This window comes from Herpailurus yagouaroundi, unplaced genomic scaffold, assembly GCF_014898765.1.
Source record: "Herpailurus yagouaroundi ecotype Mexico unplaced genomic scaffold, PumYag 139, whole genome shotgun sequence".
Classification (NCBI taxonomy): Eukaryota; Metazoa; Chordata; class Mammalia; order Carnivora; family Felidae; genus Herpailurus; species Herpailurus yagouaroundi.
The window spans coordinates 56,185,952-56,204,231 of record NW_024412394.1 but is presented as its reverse complement, the minus strand read 5'-3'; the positions used below and the strand labels follow the sequence as shown (position 1 = coordinate 56,204,231).

The following is an 18,280-nucleotide window of genomic DNA, read 5'->3' as shown; positions in this document are numbered from 1 at the left end:
CACTGTTTTCAGAAGTTATTTAGCCTTGAAACTTCAGAAGCATCTTGGATTCTTACATGCCCCCCACTTTCAGGTGATCACCAGTACAGGCTCTTGGTATTTTTTTCTTTTTTCCATCCTGTACACCCCAACTGTCTTTCCTACTGTGCTCTGTTGATCTTACCTCCTTATCTCTGATCTTCTTCCCTGTAATTCATCCTCACACAGTTCTGGCATTAGTGTTGCTAAAATAATCCTTTCTTCCTGTTACTTTTCTGCTCAAGGACCTCCAGTTACTTGCCAGTGTCAATAAGCTGACATTCAGACTCTTCAGGAGACTTTTCTGCCATCTGACTCTACCTTTTCTATGCAAACTTAACTCACACAGGAGACTAGACTGCCTTAGACATCTGAATGCCATGTTCATTCTGCACTCTGAGCTTCATTCAGCTTGCCAGGAGAGAATACTACCCTTTCTACAGAAACCTAGCCTTAAGACACTTAAGTAGGAAGACAGTTAAAATATAAGTATTCCAGTCAAATAATTTCTGTAAAATATCAGATGGAATATAAAAGAGATGATTGAAGGACAACAGAGTGGTAGAAAGGACTTTATTAGACATTCAGATTTGGTTATGATTTAAATTTTAATTGAACATTTAATTAGGTTTTCATGGGGGAGTAAAAAACATGGAGTATGATCTCTGTACAGAAATCTTTTAGTATTGACTTCATTTGCATTAGAAGAGTTTCATAGTTTAAAACTTTTATATCTTTACCTATTCCTAGCATATTTTTTCTTAAGCCTATTTGACTTTTTCTACCTGGGCATCTATATTAAAAACAAAAACAAAAACAAAACTTACCTGTAGCCTGTGTGTGTGTTCTTTACCCATTATTATTTTCTTTCATGCTTCATCACAAATTTTTAAAACTATTTTGTTCTTAAAGAATTACGTGTACTTTAACAGAATCTTTGACAGCTTTTATTTTTACATCCCTTTGTTAAAATTATCTGTTCTATAAAAATTTGACAAGTTTCTGCAGTTGGGAAAAGCCTCTAGGAAACCTGTCTTCCCTCAATCCTATAGATTTTATGTAAACCTTACATTTTTCCAAAAGCTCTTCTCCTGTCTTCTCCTCCTAGGGTTAAAAATACTGCCTTGTCAGTCAAGTACATAGCATGCCAATATAAATACCATGTTTTGTTTGCTTAAGACAGTTGGTTTGGGAAGCTAGCAAAGTAGCATATTTTTTCACATATTTAATAAGATATAAGATTTGTACTTTGATTCAGTGATAATCTATATTGCTAAGATTACCAAAATAAGTACTACATGATTGGAATTGAATAACTTCTGCTTATTAAAGTTTTTGGTGTGCTAGTAGTTATCCAGTTTATAGCATTTATTGCATTTGTGAATTGTGTTTTCAGAAAATGCTGGGCCTTATTGTATATTGATAAGTTAATTGTGCATATAATAATTTTTTAAATGTAAATATTTAGTTTATACTTCATGATTATTCCACTTCCTTTTTTATGAAAGATTATTTGAAAACCAAAATAAAAATGAACCATATTACTTGGAAGAATAATTTCTATGTTGTTCCTGTTTTAATATTCTGTGGCAAAACAAAGTTTTTTAGTCATTTCAACAGTTGAAAGTATACAGTATACTTGGGGTTAAACTTTGAAGAAAACATGAAGAAAAAGGAAGAAAAAGATCTTAATTGTAACCTAACAAGAAAAATATCCTAATCATAACCAAATTGGTATTTTGTTATTAAGAATCTAAGGAACTTCATTGCACTTTACATTGTTTTACAGATTAATGTCTTTGCTGGCTTTTCTTCCTACACAAAGGAACGCTGTGCTAATACTTATGCAGTACTGTGTTTTCTTTTACATAGTAAAATCTGAAAATGGTGTTTAAGTGGTTGGAATTTTCATGCTTTTCTTATGGAAATTCAAATTAACTTAATAATTTAACTACAGATACAATATGGTCTATAATTTTAAAGAGTAAAAATGAGAGATGAATTACTATAGTTCACTAAAATAGAAAATATATATTTGAATAGTTTCAGTGGAATTTGGTTTTATGAGCACGGTTTTCTGGAACCTTTGAGGAAAATGATCTAATCATAAGCATTCTGCGTTTTATTTTTCCTAGGAATGTTGTACTTTAGACGCTATCTTTGGCTATACTGTAAAGAATATTTTCTAATTCTGAGTTCGATTCTGTAATATTAGTGGATAATACATTAAAGTTTCCCAAGAAAGTGTTTGCTAATATACTGATTTGTTTTAAATGAATAGTTAGAAATCTATACAGAAAATATCAAGAGTAATCTCAGGGTACCTTTTCATTATTAGTCAGGCAAGCTTATTTTTAGACCATTTTCCTTTCATTCATTGGATATAGGATGCGGGATTACAGATGTAATGGTTTTATAAGGTAAAACAGCTGGAGGTCAATTCATGTATCAAGTAGAAATTTTAATAAATCCGAAACACTTCTTGCTTAGGTTCTTTTTGAAAAGATATCTGAAATGCCAGAGTCATTTTCCTGACTTGGTAAGGCATTTAAAATATTTAGTTTACATGATTTATAAACTCTTCTAAAGAGACTCTGTAATTCTTCTAAATATCATATCAGTATCAATTTTCACTTTTCAGAACTGTAAAATTACTCTGAAGGTTTTTTGTCTAAATCTCTGGGAGGTTTTTATTTTACTTTTTCCCCTTATGCCTAGTCTTTCCTTCTCTGCTCTTTAATCTGAATAACCAGATTATTATTTAAAAATTAAAATTTTTAGGTATAACAGTGTGAAAAGTTAGTGAATTTTGTATTTAGGATTTTAAAAAGTTTGTTTTTATTTCTGAATACCAAAAGTGGTTACAGGAATAAAATGACAACTTCCTGTAAGGTAAGGATTGCTAAACAATTAAACTATGCCAAAGGAAAAAAGTCCAAATAAAGTCTTCCTTTTAGTAAAGTGACTTAGATCCTAACAAGATTAGGAAAAGGGAAAAACTCATGTTACACTTCTTGAATTTATGTTCCAATGTGATTTTTATTAAATATATATATATGTGTATATATACATATATGTATATATTGTTATAGACAAAGCAAATCCAAAAACCTAGCCTAAATAAGAATTCTTATGCATTATGAAAAGTGGTAGTAATAAAATATGTATTGGTGGTGGAGGAAGAGTCCCACAAGTGCTCAAGATTGACATAACCTTTAACAAAGTGCAAAAACTTTTATTAGAACTACTAAGTCTAGGTTCACAGTTATGTCAGAGCACTTTATGGTGCCCAAATTAGTACAGCTAATTTTTTTTTGTTGAGCTTTGAAATGTCATTTTTCACTAAATGAATTTAAACAAGTGTTTGAATTATGATGTGAAGCAAGAATTTGTATAGACTTAGGAATCTTTGGCTTTGGTAGACTCCCCTTTTCCTAATTAGCATCTCTTCACATGCTTTTCAGAATCATTTCTCCCACAGCATGTGTTCCAATTTCTATTTAGTAATTTTTAAATAATTTCAAAAATAATCTCCCCGTTCAGTTACAGAATTCTAAAGACAGTAAAATACCTTGTAATTTGAGTAACTTTTTTTTTCTTAAATGAAGTACTTCAGAGCATTTGCCTAATCCTCACAACATTCTTCTGAATTGATACGGAAATCAATAATTATCCTCCTTAAAGAATGGGAAAACTAGCACTGAAAGTTAAGCACCTAGCCCAAGGTCACAGTAACCAAGCTGAACAATCTGGGCGTTCCAACTGCTGTCCCAGTGTACTTCTATCATTCGTGTTACTGTGAATAAAACATGGCATTTAAAATTTTATAATGTCATAATACTGAGTGTATACTAGTGGGGCTGCATAATGTTAAATTTTTAAAAGAAAAATTACAAACCCAGTTTTAAGTAGTAAGGGGATTAACTACAGAATTTTTTTTTTTTTTTTGAAGATCATTGATGGCAGTACTTGTGAAATAAATTGCCTTACTAACATTTTCCTGTTTTCCTAGACAGTGCTGATTAGAGAAAGTCTACAACAAAGGCTCTAAAGACCCATGGAACAGTAATTGACCATTAAGTTGTCACTGAGCTACACCACAGTAAAAGTCAGACATATTTTATATTGACACACAGAGAGAAGGGTGACAGGAGGTTTCAGTAATGTATTTTAGAAAACTGTTCATTTTTTGCTAATGTTTATCTGAAAATAAGATATATAAAACAAAACAAGGAAGCATTGAGCACTGAGTCTTTTCATGCCCAGTATTCAGAAGTGAAGCTTTTCTTTCCCTTCTGTTAATGATAGTTATTAAAGCATTGGTTTTCAGATGGTCCCAATCCTGTGATGAGGCACTTGAAGAGTCTGAAGGTTAGGGCATGTGAAATATGGAGCTGGAAGGAAGCATGCCGCTATTCCATTAGAAGCAAAAGGGAGTGTAGGCCCATAAAATACTTCTTCTTTGCCTTCTCTACTTACATCCACCACCTACAAAAGAAGAGAAGCCTGTTCGTCAAAGATGATTGCTCAAAATAATGCCGTATATACATTAAAGGAGGCCTGCAGTTGAACTCAGTGATGCCGCCATGACCTTAGGCATTAGTTTTTTTCCTCACAGTATGGAACCAGAAATTTGTATTAAGGTCCAGGTAAGTGTTCTTATATACATTTATATATTTTTATGTGTCTACATAATGTAAACAGTTTTTAGGTAGGTATCTTTGTCTTCCTCTAAGAAAAATCTTGTGTCTTGAACAACACATTATACCAGATGGACCTGACAGGTATACACAGAATATTCCATCCAAAAACAGTGGAATACACATTCGTTTCAAGTGAACATGGAATATTCTCTAGGATAGATCACGTTAGGCCACAAAACAAATCTCAATAAATTTAAGAAGACTGAAATCATACAAAGCATCTTTTCATACCACAAGAGTACCTAGAAATAATTTATAAGAATTGGAAAAAAATGCAAACACATAGACTCAAGGAAAATCAAAGAAATCAAAAAATTCGTGGAGAAAAACGTAGGTGAAAACATTATGGTACAAAATCTTCAGGACACAGCAAAGCAGTTCTAACAGGGAAGTTTATAACAGCCTCAAACAAAAATCTCAACCTAACCTTATACCTAAAGGATCTAGAAAAAGAACAAAGGTAGTAAAAGGAAGGATAGAATAAAGATTAGAGTGGAAATAAACTTAAAAAAAGAAAAATGAATAAGAATTGATTAATGAAGAGAAACCTTTATCCAGACACATGAAGACCCAAATCAGAAATGAAGGAAGAAAAATAACTTGACACCACAGAAATACAAAGGGTTGCAAGAAACGACTCTGAAAAATGTGCCAACAAATTGGGACAACTTAGAAGTGGATAAATTCCTAGAAACATACAATCTTCTAAAGCTAAATCAGAAAGAAATAGAAAATATGGCCTGATTACCCATTCAATTTCATTACTAGTAATCAAACAGCTACCAACAAAAGTCCAGGACCCATATGGCTTCATAGGTAAATTCAACAAAGATTTAAAGTGTTGATACCTGTTCTCAAACTACTGAAACCTTGGATTGCGAGTAATTTGTTCTGCAAGACGAGCAGACATTTCTAATAAATTTTAACTTGATAAACAAGTGATGTCTTGTAATACGTGTAGTATGGGATACTGAATGTTACATGATCACAACTGAGCCAATGGTACTTAAAATTCACTTTGATATACGAGCACTTTGGATTACAAGCATGCTTCTGGAATGAATTATGCTTGCAAATCAAGGTTTTACTGGATTCCAAAGAATAGAAGAGGAAGGAAAATTTCCAAATATATTCTACAAGGCCAGCTTTACCCTGATACCAAAACCAGACACTATCAAAAAGACCAAAACAAAACAAAACCACCTTACAGGCCAGTATATCTGATGAACATACATGCAAAAAATGCTGAACAAATATTAGCAAACTAAATACATTAAAAAATATATCATTTACCTCGATCAAGTGAGATTTATTCCAGGAATAAAAAGCGTTTCAATATTCACAAATAGGTTAATGTGATAATAAGAGTAATAACTAAAAACCATATGGTCACGTCAGTAGATACAGAAAAAGCATTTGACAAAATGCAACATCCATTCATGATAAAAACTCAACAAAGTGGGTTTAGAGAGAACATACCATAACACCAACCATATATGAAAAACCCACAGCCAACATCATACTGAAAGGTTTCCCTCTAAAGACCAGGAACAAGACAAGAAGGTCCACTCTTACCATTTTAATTCAAAATAATACTGGACATCCTAGCTGCAGCAATCAAGCAAGAAGGAGGAAAGTATCCAAATTGGTAAGAAAATAAACTTAACCACTATTGGCCAATGACGTGTGTGTGTGTGTGTGTGTGTGTGTGTGTGTGTGTGTAAAACCCGAAACACTCCACCAAAGAACAGATGAATGAATTCAGTCAGGATACATTTCTGTATGTTAATTTTGTATTACATTTCTATACACTAATAATGAAGTAGCAGAAAGAGAAATTAAGAGAAGAGTTCCATTGGAGAGTAGTCCAAGATGACCACTCAGGAAGAGTATGAACTCACCTCCTCCACAGACACACCAAATAATAAACCTATTGTAGAGCAATTCCTTCTGAAGAAGTGAGAGCTGACTGAACAGCCTCTGCACAAAAGATAGATCACATAACTGTAATATGGAGTCTTGTTACTAAAGAGAACCCACAGTCCCAACACTGAAGAGCAGTGGAGAGGGATAGTACTAAGGGACTGTAATGCACCCACCCTGGGGCACAGAAAGAAAGCTACAAATTAAAAGCAACTAGAATATAAAGGATCCAGCCCTACCACCACCAAGCAACAGGACAGCAGCTAGAACTCTGGATTGGAGATGCTGGTGAACACAGCTGTTTTATGTTCCCTCTCCATCATGACAGCATGGACAGGAATAGTGTCCAGGCACTGTAGCCAGCCTATTGACTGAACCCCTGGCCTCTACCCCACACCAGACTGAGCCATCCAATTAGGTCAGCCTCCAGCACACCACACACGAAGACACCCCTTCTCAGGGCTCACTACAGCTACAGCCACCTTACTTACCAAGGTGACACAGGCACAAAGCACTATGGCACATTCCAGGCACACATTATTTTAGCTCCTAATGTCTTGCTATGTATGACACCCCCAACTCAAGAGAGATCCAGGACTATACCTGAACAGAGCATCTCAAGAACCCCAAGTCTTCACCCTGTCTTAGCTATAGCCACCTCACCAGGGCATACCCTGCACCAAACACCATGAGTTTTTGTGCACATGGTTAGCCCACACTAGCCATGGTTCTAGTTGCCCTATCACAGCACTCTATGAACAGCATTTGAGGAGACTCCAGCCTGCACCCAGTTCAACTACGGCTCTCCTGTCAAGGCACCACTGTATGGAGTGCCCCAGGATGCCCTGGACCACACTACACCTTGGCTCCAGCTACCCCACCAGGGTAGCCCCTGCACAGGATGCCCAAGACACTCCAGCCTGCAGCCCCCTTCACCTTCATCTAATCTGCCATGGTGCCCTCCATGCAGAGAACACCAGTACACCCCAGCTTGCATCTGCTTTGGCTTAGGCTATTTTCCAGGGTGCCCATAGAGTGGAGAGCCCCAAAATAACCTGGCTAGCACCAACTTTAGTTTCAGCTGTCTTGCTGGGGCACCCTCTGCACTGAGAGATAGGAATACCCTGACCCATGCCCATTTCAGCTACAGTCATCTCATCAGGGAAGCCCCAGCATGGAGTGCCTCAGGACCACCAAGCTCATGCCCGCCACAACTCTAACCACCCAGTCACTAAAACACAGTCAACACAGGGGATGATCATACACAAGACTCTTCCATCAATTTTAGAAGTAACTGGTCTAATTCATAAGAACAAACACAAAGGCAATGTAAGGAGATAAATGAATATGCTCCAAATAAAAGAACATGACAAGTCCTCAGAAAATGAACTAGATAAAATGGAAATAACCAATCTACCTAACAAAGAGCTCAAAGTAATGGTTATAAAGAAGCTCACCAGACTGAAGAGTGGAAGTGACAGTGAAAATGTCAACAGAAAAAATATTAAAAAGAACCAATCAGGGGCGCCTGGGTGGCTCAGTCGGTTAAGGGTCCGACTTCAGCTCAGGTCATGATCTCACAGCTTATGGGTTCGAGCCCTGCATCAGGCTCTGTGCTGATGGCTCAGAGCCTGGAGCCTGCTTTGGATTCTGTCTCTCTCTCTCTCTGCCCCTCCCTTGCTCACACTGTCTCTCAAAATAAACATTAAAAAAAAAAGTTGAGAATACAATAACTGAATGAAATATACACTAGAAGGAATCAACAGCCTTTTTTTTTAAGTTATTAATTTTGAGAGAGAGTGAGCTGGGGAGGGGCAGAGAGAGAGCACGGGGGACAGGATCCAAAGCAGGCTCTGCACTGACATCAAACTCATGAACCATGAGATTATGACCTGAGCTGAAGTTGGGATGCTTAAATGACTGAGCCACCCAGGTGCCCCTCAACAGTATCTTTAAAATGACACATTAGGTCCAGCTGGTATAAGAGATATATATGGAACATTCCATCCAAAAACAAAAGATTACAGATTCTTTTCAAGTGCACATGGGACATTCTTCAGAATAGATCATAGATTAAACCATAATACAAGACTCAATAAATTAAAGAAGATTGAAATCGTATCATGCATCTTTTCTGATCATAATAGTATGACACTAGAAATCAGTAACAAAAAAACAAAAATGGAAAACACAAACATGGAAGTTAAATAAAATTCTACCACATAAGCAATGGGTCCATGAAGTACACACTGAGAAAATGTTAAAAATACTTGGAGACTAACGTAAATGAAAACACACGTCAAAAATCTAGAACCATTTTCACTGTGTCCCAAAGAGGGAAATGTATAGTGATATAGGACTACCTCAAGAAATAAAAATTCTGGAATACCTGGGTGGCTCGGTTAAGTGTCTGACTTTGGCTCAGGTCATGATCTGAGGTTCATGAGTTCAAGCCCTGCATCGGGCTCTGTGCTGACAGCTCAGAGCCTGGAACCAGCTTCAGATTCTGTATCTCCCTCTCTCTCTCTCTCTCTCTCTGCCCCTCCCCCACTCACACTCTGTCTCTCAAAAAATGAATAAACATGTTTTAAAATTTTTAATAAAAAATAAACATCTCAATCTAAATTTACATCTAAAGGAACTAGAAAAAGAAGAGCAAAGTCCAAGGTTAGTACAAGGGTACAAGGAAAGAAATAATAAAGATCAGAGCATGGATAAATGAAATGGAGACAAAAAAATAGAAAAGATCAACAAAACCAAGAGCTAGTTCTTGAAAAGATAAACAAAATTGACAGAAAATTAGACCTATCAAGAAAAAACGAAAGGAGACACAAAGAGAATAAGAAATGAAAGAGAAGTAGAGGTGCCTGGGTGGCTCAGTTGGTTGAGCATCCAACTTTGGTTCAGGTCATGATCTCATGGTTCATGAGTTTGAGCCAGTGTCACGCTCTCTGCTGTCAGCACAGAGCCTGCTTCAGATCCTCTGCTCCTCTCTCTCATCCCCTCTCCCCTGCTGAGTCTCTCTTAAACTTTAAATAAAAGAAATAAAAGTAGTAAGAAAACGGACACCACAGAAATAAAAATTATAAGAGAATACTATGAAAATTATACAAAAACTAGACAGCCTAGAATAAATGGATAATTCCTAGAAACACAGAATCTTCCAAAACCAAAGCACAAACAGAAAATCTGAACAGACCATTTATGAAAATTGAATCAGTAAGGAAAAAACTCCTAAAAAAACAAAAGTCCGAGACCAGATGGATTCACAGGTGAATTCCACCACACATTTTAAGAACAGTTAATACTTAAACTATTTCAAAAAAAATAAACATGGAAGGAAAGCTTCCAAATATAGTCTATAAGACCAGCATTGCACTATTACCAAAATCAAAGATACTATAAAGAAACCTACAGGCCAATAACCCTGAACATAGATGCAAAAATCATCAACAAAAGATTAGCAAACTGCATTCAACAATATATTAAAAGAATCACAAAAATTAAGTGGGATTTATTGAAAGGATGCAAGTATGGTTCAATATTTACAAATCAATCAACCTGATACCACATTAAAAAATGGTAACTATTATGATCATCTCAACAGATGCAGAAAAAGCATTTGGCAAAATTCATCTATTTCTGATTTTTAAAATTCTCAATATAGTGGGATTAGAGGGAACATATCTCAATATACCAAAGGACAATATGAAAACCCACAGCTAACATTTTAGTCCATGAGGATGAACGGTTTTTCTGCTATGATCAGGAATAAAACAAAGATGTTCACTCTTGCCACTTTTATTCAGCATAGTGCTGGAAGTCCTAGCCATAGCAATCAGACAGGAGAAAGAAATAAAGGCATCCAAATTGGTAAGGAAGAAGTTAAGCTATCACTATTTGCCGATAATATAATGCTATACCATAGAAAACCCTAAAGACTCCACCTAACACTGTTAGGAGTAGTAAATGAATTCACTAAAGTTGCAGGATACAAAATTAAAATAGTTTGAGTTATAATTATACCAAAAGGAATAAAACATCTAGTAGTAAACTTAACCAAGGACTTGAAAAGATCTGTATGCTGAAAACTACAACATTGATGAAAGAGAATAAGGACAACATAAACAAGTGGGAAAATATACTGTGTTCATGTACTGGGAGAATCTATAGCAGTCTACAGATTCAATGCATTTTCTATCAAAATACCAATAGCATTTTTGCCAGAACAAGAACAAATAATCCTAAAATTTTTAAGAAACCACAAAAGACCCCAAATAGCCAAGGAAATTTGAGATTGAAGAACAAAGCTGATGGTATCACAAAGCAAGATTTTAAGATATACTATAAAGCTGTAGTAATCAAAACAGTATGCTACTGGCACAAAAACAGACACAGAGATGAATGGAACAGAAACAGAGCCCAGATATACACCCACACGTATATGGTCAGTTAATCTACTACAACACAAGATGCAAAATATAGAGTTGGGAGAAGACGGTCTCCTCAATAAGTGTGTTGGGAAAACTGGACAACTCCCTGCAAAAGAATGAAATAGGACTCTTTCTTACAGCATACACAAAAACAAACACAAATGCATTAAAGACCTTCATGGGAGACATGAAACTGTAAAACTCCTAGAAGAAAACAGGCAGTAATCTCTCTGGCTGTGACCTTTGCAACATTGTCCTGAGGCAACAGAAACAAAACCAAAAATGAACTATTGGGACTAAGGAAAAAAAAAAAAAAAGCTTTTTGCACAGCAAAGTATACCATCAACAAAGCAAAAAATGGCAACCTACGAATCAAAGAAGATATTTGCAAACAATATAAGGAGTTAATATCCAAAATATGTAAAGAACTTATACAACTCAATACCAAGAGAAACGATCTGATTAAAATGATGGTCACAGGACCTGAACAGACATTCTTCCTAAGAAGACATACAGATGGCAAGCACATGAAAAGAAGCTCAACACCACTAATCATCAGATGCACATCAAAACCACAATGAGCTATTACTTCACACTACTCAGAATGGCTATTATCAAAAAGATTAGAACTTCAAGTGCTGGTGAGGATGTGGAGAAAAGGGGACTCTTGTGCACTATTGGTGGAAATGTAAATTCATGCATCCACTGTGGAACACAGTATAGAGGTTCCTCAAAAACTTAAAAACAGAAATACCATAAGATCCAGTAATTCCAATACTGGGTATTTATCCAGAGAATACAAAAACACCAATGCAGAAAGATACTTACACCTCTATGTTTATTGAAGCATTATTTACAATAGCCAAGATATGGAAGCAACACAGTGCCCATCAATAGATGAATGAATGAAAAAGTGGTATGTATATACAATGGAACATTACTTAGCCTAAAAAGATCTTCTGATCTGGGGAAACATGGATGGACCAAGAGGATATTATGCTAAGTGAAATAAGTTAGAGAAACACAAATATCATATGATTTCACTTATATGTGGAATCTCAAAAAGGAACAAAAAACAGTAACAGACCCATAAATACAGAGAAGAAATGGTTGGTTGTCAGAGGGGTGGGGGTGGGACAGGAGCAAAATGGGTGAAGAGGAGTGGGAGATACAGGCTTTAGGTTATGGAATAAATAAATCACAGGGGTAAAATGTACATCATAGAGAATATAGTCAGTGGTATTATAATAGCATTGTATAGTGACATGATAGCTACACCCATGGTGACCATAGCATAATGTGTAAATTTGTTGAATCACTATGTTAACTATATGTCAGCAATACTTCAATAAAAAAGGAAGAAAATCCCATTGATAACTGCACCAAAGAGGATAAGATACCTAAGAATAAATTTAAGAAGGTGAAAGACCTATATTCTGTACTCCTCTATAAAATATTAATGGAAGAAACTGAAGATAAGACAAATGGATAGATCTACCATATTCACAGACTGAAAGAATATTGTTAAAATGTCCATACTACCCAAAGTAACCTAGCTATTCAATGCAATCCTTATCAGAATATCAGTTGCATTTTTCACAAAACTAGAACAAACATTCCTAAAATTTATATGGAATCACAAAAGGCCTCAAATGGCCAAAACAATCTTGAGAAAGGAAAATGAAACTCGGGGTACCACAATCCCATATATCAGTTATACTACAAACATATAGTAATTACAACAATATGGTACTGGCAGCATATAGACACATAGATCAATGGAATAGAATAGAAAGCTTAGAAATAAACCCATGCTTATACGATCAATTAATCTACAACAAAGGAGGCAAGACAATGTGGAAAAGACAATCTATACAATAAATGGTGTTGGGAAAACAGCTACATGCAAAAGAATGAAACTGGACTACTTTCTTATACCACACACAAAAATAAACTTGAAATTCATTAAAGACCTAAATGTGAAGCTTGAGACCATTAAAATCCTTAAAAAAAAAACATAGGAATAATCTCTTGGACATCAGTCTCAGCCATGTATTTATGACTAGGTCTCCTCAAGCAAGGGAAACAAAGGTAAAAGTAAACTATTAGAATGACATCAAAATAAAAAGCTTTTTACAGTGAAGGAAATTATCAACAAAATGAAAAGGCAACCTCCTGAATGGGAAAAGATACTTGCTAATGATATGTCTGATAAGGGGTTGATATCCAAAATATATAAAGAACTTATATAACTCAATACCAAAAGAACAATCAGATTTAAAATTGGGCAGAGGACATGAAGAGACATTTTTCTGAAGAACACAGAGAGACTGCAACACACATACTCCTTAATATCATTAATCATCAGGGAAATGCAAATCAAAGCCACAATGAGATATCACTTCACACCAGTCAAAATGGCTAGCATTAAAAATCTAAGTGGGGTGCCTGGGCGGCTTACTTGGTTAGGCATCTGAATTCCACTCAGGTCATGATCTCGCGGTTCACAAGTTTGAGCCCCGCATCAGGCTATGTGTTGACAGCTCAGAGCCGGAAGCCTGCTTCAGATTCTGTGTCTCACTCACTCACTCTCTGCCCCTCCCTTGCTCACACTCTGTCTCTCTCTAAAAAATAAATAGGCATTAAAAAAACCTATTTAAAAAAATCTAATAAGTTTTGGCAAGCACGTGCAAAAGAAGTAAGACTTCACTGATGGTGGAACTGAAAATTGGTGCAGCCACTGTGGAGAACATTATGGAGGTTCCTCAAAAAACTAAAAATAGAAATACCATGTGATATAATAATTCTACTACTGGGTATTGACCCAAAGAATGTGAAAACAATTGAAAAGATATATGCACTCCTATATTTATTGCAACATGGTTTACAATAGCCAAAATATGGAAGCATATAGGTGTCCACTGATATAGGAATTGGTAAAGGAGATGCAATTATACACACAACAATGGAATAGTACTCAGACATAATAACGAATGAGATCTTGCCATTTGAGACACTGATGGACCAATAGAGTATTTTGCTAACTAAGTCTGACAGAAACACAAATACCATATGATTTCATTATATGTGAAATCTAAAACAAACTACTACAACAGCAAAAACACATGAACAAACAAGAAAAACAGACTCTTAAGTACAGAGAACAAACTGCCAGAACAGTTTTCCAGAACAGAGGTGGGTTAGGGGAACAGGTGAAAATGACAAAAGGGCTTAAGAGGTACAGATTTCTAGTTACAAAGTAAGTCATGGAGATGAAAAATATAGCATAGGGCATATAGTCAGTAAATATTGTAGTAACATTATATGGTGACAAATGGTAAATACAGCCATCATGGGGTTAGGTACAAAATCAATATGCATTATACCTGAAACTAATACAGCATGTGAATTTGAATTAAAAAAATTTAACTCATACTACTTAAATAACTTGCCAAAACTAGTTAGTAAATGTTGTCATATGTTGGTTCACAAATACTCATCTGTAAAATGAAAAAAACTATTGACCTTGCAGCTTTGTTCTGAAAACTGGTGACATCTAGCTTAGTGTCTAGCACCTAGAATATTATAACTTAGTAGCAGATTCAAAAATCAGTTGAGTCGATATATTTCCCCAGTTACTTCCCTTTAAGCTGGAGTTCCATCTCTGTCATTATATGGAAGCGTCTCTTTGTTATTTTGAACCTGCTGTCACCTCACTGAATCTGGCTTAGTTTTAATACAAGTCTTCTTCACTTTACAATGGGGTTATGTTCTCAAAAACCCATCATAAATTGAAAATATCGTAAGTAAAAAATGCATTTACTACACCTCACCTACCAAATATAGCTTAACCTAGCCTAACTTAACTGTGCTCAAAGCACTCACATTAGCCTAAGATTGGAGAAAATTATAAAACACAAAGCCTATTTTATAATACAGTGTTAAGTATCATATGTAATTTACTGTATACTGGAAGTGGAAAACAATGGTTATGTGTACAGGATGGTAAGTATATTGGTTGTTTACCCTCATAATTACCGGACAGTGGCAGAGAGAGCCATTCTGCCACTGTCCTGCATCATGATCATATCATACTGTATATCACTGGCCTAGAAAAAAAAATCAAAATCCAAAATTCAAAGTATGGTTTCTACTCAACGGGTATTGCTGTTGCACCACTGTAAAGTTGAAAAATTGTAAATCAAACCATTTTAGGTCAGGAACCATATGTGTGCTGGAAAAATTCTTTCTTGAAGAAAGTTGGTCAATCCTACTTGTCAAATCCATCAGTCTCTTTCTAGCCCTCAATCTTCTTAATCTCTCTTCGTTTGACCTTCCACTAACCTCATTTAAAACCTTTCATCCTTTAGATTCCTTGATTTTCAAAAGAAAATGTTCGCAATTGACATTGTCCTATTGCTATCCACCTTTGGTCCCCTTTTCTGCACCTGCATCATAAGTGTACACGTGCCTTAATATCCCAACCACAGACCTCTTGGTACTCTTCTTCAATATCTTGTCCACTCCTGCCTTCATCTATATGTGAGTGGATAATTTTTAAACCTTTAACTGCTATAATGCATTCTAAAATGAAAGAAGCCCTTGAGATTTGGGGATCCAAGTTCATATAGGAGGAAATCACTAAGGCCTAAAATAAAAGAAAGATCAAACTTTTAGCTATTTTTCCCCCAAATGGACATTTAGCTATTTCATCCCATCTGTTGAACAAAATATCTCTACTAAATTAAAATATTTATTCTATATGCTACATATAAACTTTTGTTGTTCTCTTTAGCTGATTTGTGCATCTTCCTGCAATAACTACATTTACAGTTCTTTTGACTGAGTAGGGCAAGTCTCATTCAATGTTCAAAAACTTATTTTTACACCTTTGACTTTCCTAGAGAAACTTCAAGATCAACTTGACAACTATTATTGCCCCACCCTGCAAGAAAAAGGAAAATCCCAATGGGATTCTGATTAGTATTTCATTAAATACAGAAAGCAGAGATCTTTCACTATTTACCTTAATTATATAAGGTTAAGTATTTTCTTCAATGTATAGAGAAAACAGAGATACAGAGAAAGTTCAATGATTTGGTCAAGGTCACGCAGTAAGTGGTAGAGCCGATCATGAGCTCATACTTGTAACCAAAGAGAGAACAAAGATTTTGTGCCATTCGCAATATTCCCTCCACAACTAAATACATTTTTAGAAGACAAAATATCAGTTGAGGTCATCATCCAGAGAGTTTTGTCTGGTTCCCTGGGCCAACGGAGACTGCATATGTTAAACAGATGTAATTTATTTAATCTCTGAGAAGGGAAAAGAAGTTTTGGCAGTACTTCTCCAAAACACTCCCCTGTAAACTGGCAGAAAGAAGGCGTCTGGGAGAAGGAGGTGCCAGTTTGGCAGCATATCCTCAAGCCAAAAGGAAGTAATTGTAAATGAAGAGCAGTGGAGGTGATCTGGAAATACTGACTATCACTTGCACACTTACGCAGCTGCTCTCTTATATGCTGCTCATCATCCACAGCACATTAGGTTAGAATCAACCTCTGTGCCAGATGATTCTTAGACACCCACTAAATAAACAAGAACACTTTCCTTATGCATCTATCCTTAGTATTTTCCATGAGTTAGTATTACTAACAAGTCCAAATCTCAATCTTTAAACAAGCATTAATTTAAGACCATCTCAGTTTTTCTCTTTTTTGGGTTGCTCTTGTAATGGATCAAATAGTCTATGCTAAGTCAAGTAGTAAAATAAAATAAAATGGAATACTTTCTCAGTATCTGACATGCTTCATGCCTATGTAGCTGAATCCCACAAGTGACAAAGAAGCTTTGATTAGAGTTCAGAAGGGCCAGCCTAAAGAGACAGGTTATTTTCTGGTGTTTTCAAGGGCAATAAATGACTTTAGTCTTTCTGGATGTCAAAGGACTAATCTCTGAGCTATTTAAGTATGACCTTCATTAATCTCAGTCAGCCATGCCCTTAGAATCCAAGGATTATATATATATAGGTGTGTGACTAATGCAAAATTTAAACTTTGATATTTTTATCATATGTACTATTTTCACCTCATTTTCCTGTATTTTTCAACCTGCTGATTTGTACTTAGGAATTTCTACTGTCTAATCATCATCTCATAAACACTATTCCACTCTCTCATCTAATTCTCTGTTGGATATTCTTCCAGCAAGTAGTAAAGAAGCAACTTGTGTATGAACGTGTAAGCAGCCTCTCCAACCATCAATATATTACTGTTATTTAACCAAAATAGTTCCTTAGTCATGCATAAAGTAAGCAAGTATTTGAGACTATGCAACCCCAGTTCAGAATGAATGATAATACAACCTCTAACCAGATGTCAATAAGTAAAATGAAACATGATATATGATGAGTATATAATCCATGAAGACTTCCATTCCAAACATCTCTTTAAGTGACAATCCGAATACTTACATGGACACTTATTACCCATGAATAGTAAAGGCTCTTAAAGGCCTTTATTAAATTTATCTGTTCTGTATAGGACCACTGTGCCAGCCATGGGAATAAACCCACTCAAAATGATTGATTTTGTATATCAAAATGACTACTGGGACACAGAACTAACCATAATGCTGGCTTTTTAAGAAAGCAAATATATTAGGGTTTCTGGGGAAGGTAGTGGAGTACGAGGATCCTAGATGCACTTTGTCCCACAGACAAACCTCCAAACCTCTGGGTAAATAACCCAGAAAGTGACCTGAAGATTCTCCACAGATAAATGTAGAGAAAATGGCGTGTGGGAGAAGGAAGGGTGGAGACATGGTTGGGAGCCCAACTAACATGTGGACTGTCCGTGGGTGGAAGCAATGCTGTGGGCACAAGAGGGAAGGCTAGCAGACCCCACACCAGGCACACCAGGCATAGAGGACATAACACTGGAAAGTTGAATCCCCATAACATTTGGCTTTGAAATTCGGAGGGGCTTCAGTTCTTGAGTTCTTAAAATTAATGTGGCTTAACACCTAGAACTTTGAAAACTAGCAGGGTCATATCTAGGAGAGTGGGATGGCAAAAGTAAACTGAGTCTCCACTCTTAACGAGACAGCATAACAGCCCCAGTGAGATACTGTATAGAAGCAGCAGTTTGAAAGATACTTGGGGTACACAGGATAGAGATTTGTTTACTAATATCAGAGCAGGTGCT

General features: G+C 35.8%; 1 protein-coding gene across 7 annotated transcripts in view; it reads right to left on the bottom strand.

Annotated features, from left to right (window-relative positions):
- Positions 1 to 577: 577 nt before the first annotated feature.
- Positions 578 to 18,280, bottom strand: part of KLHL32 (kelch like family member 32) — a 249,371-nt gene continuing 231,668 nt past the window's right edge. For all 7 annotated transcript variants that reach the window (XM_040474214.1, XM_040474216.1, XM_040474217.1 and 4 more), the window contains one exon: positions 578 to 4,506. In XM_040474214.1, the coding sequence (XP_040330148.1) occupies positions 4,345 to 4,506 (162 nt within the window). In that variant the 3' untranslated portion in view covers positions 578 to 4,344. The remainder of the gene's footprint in view (positions 4,507 to 18,280) is intronic.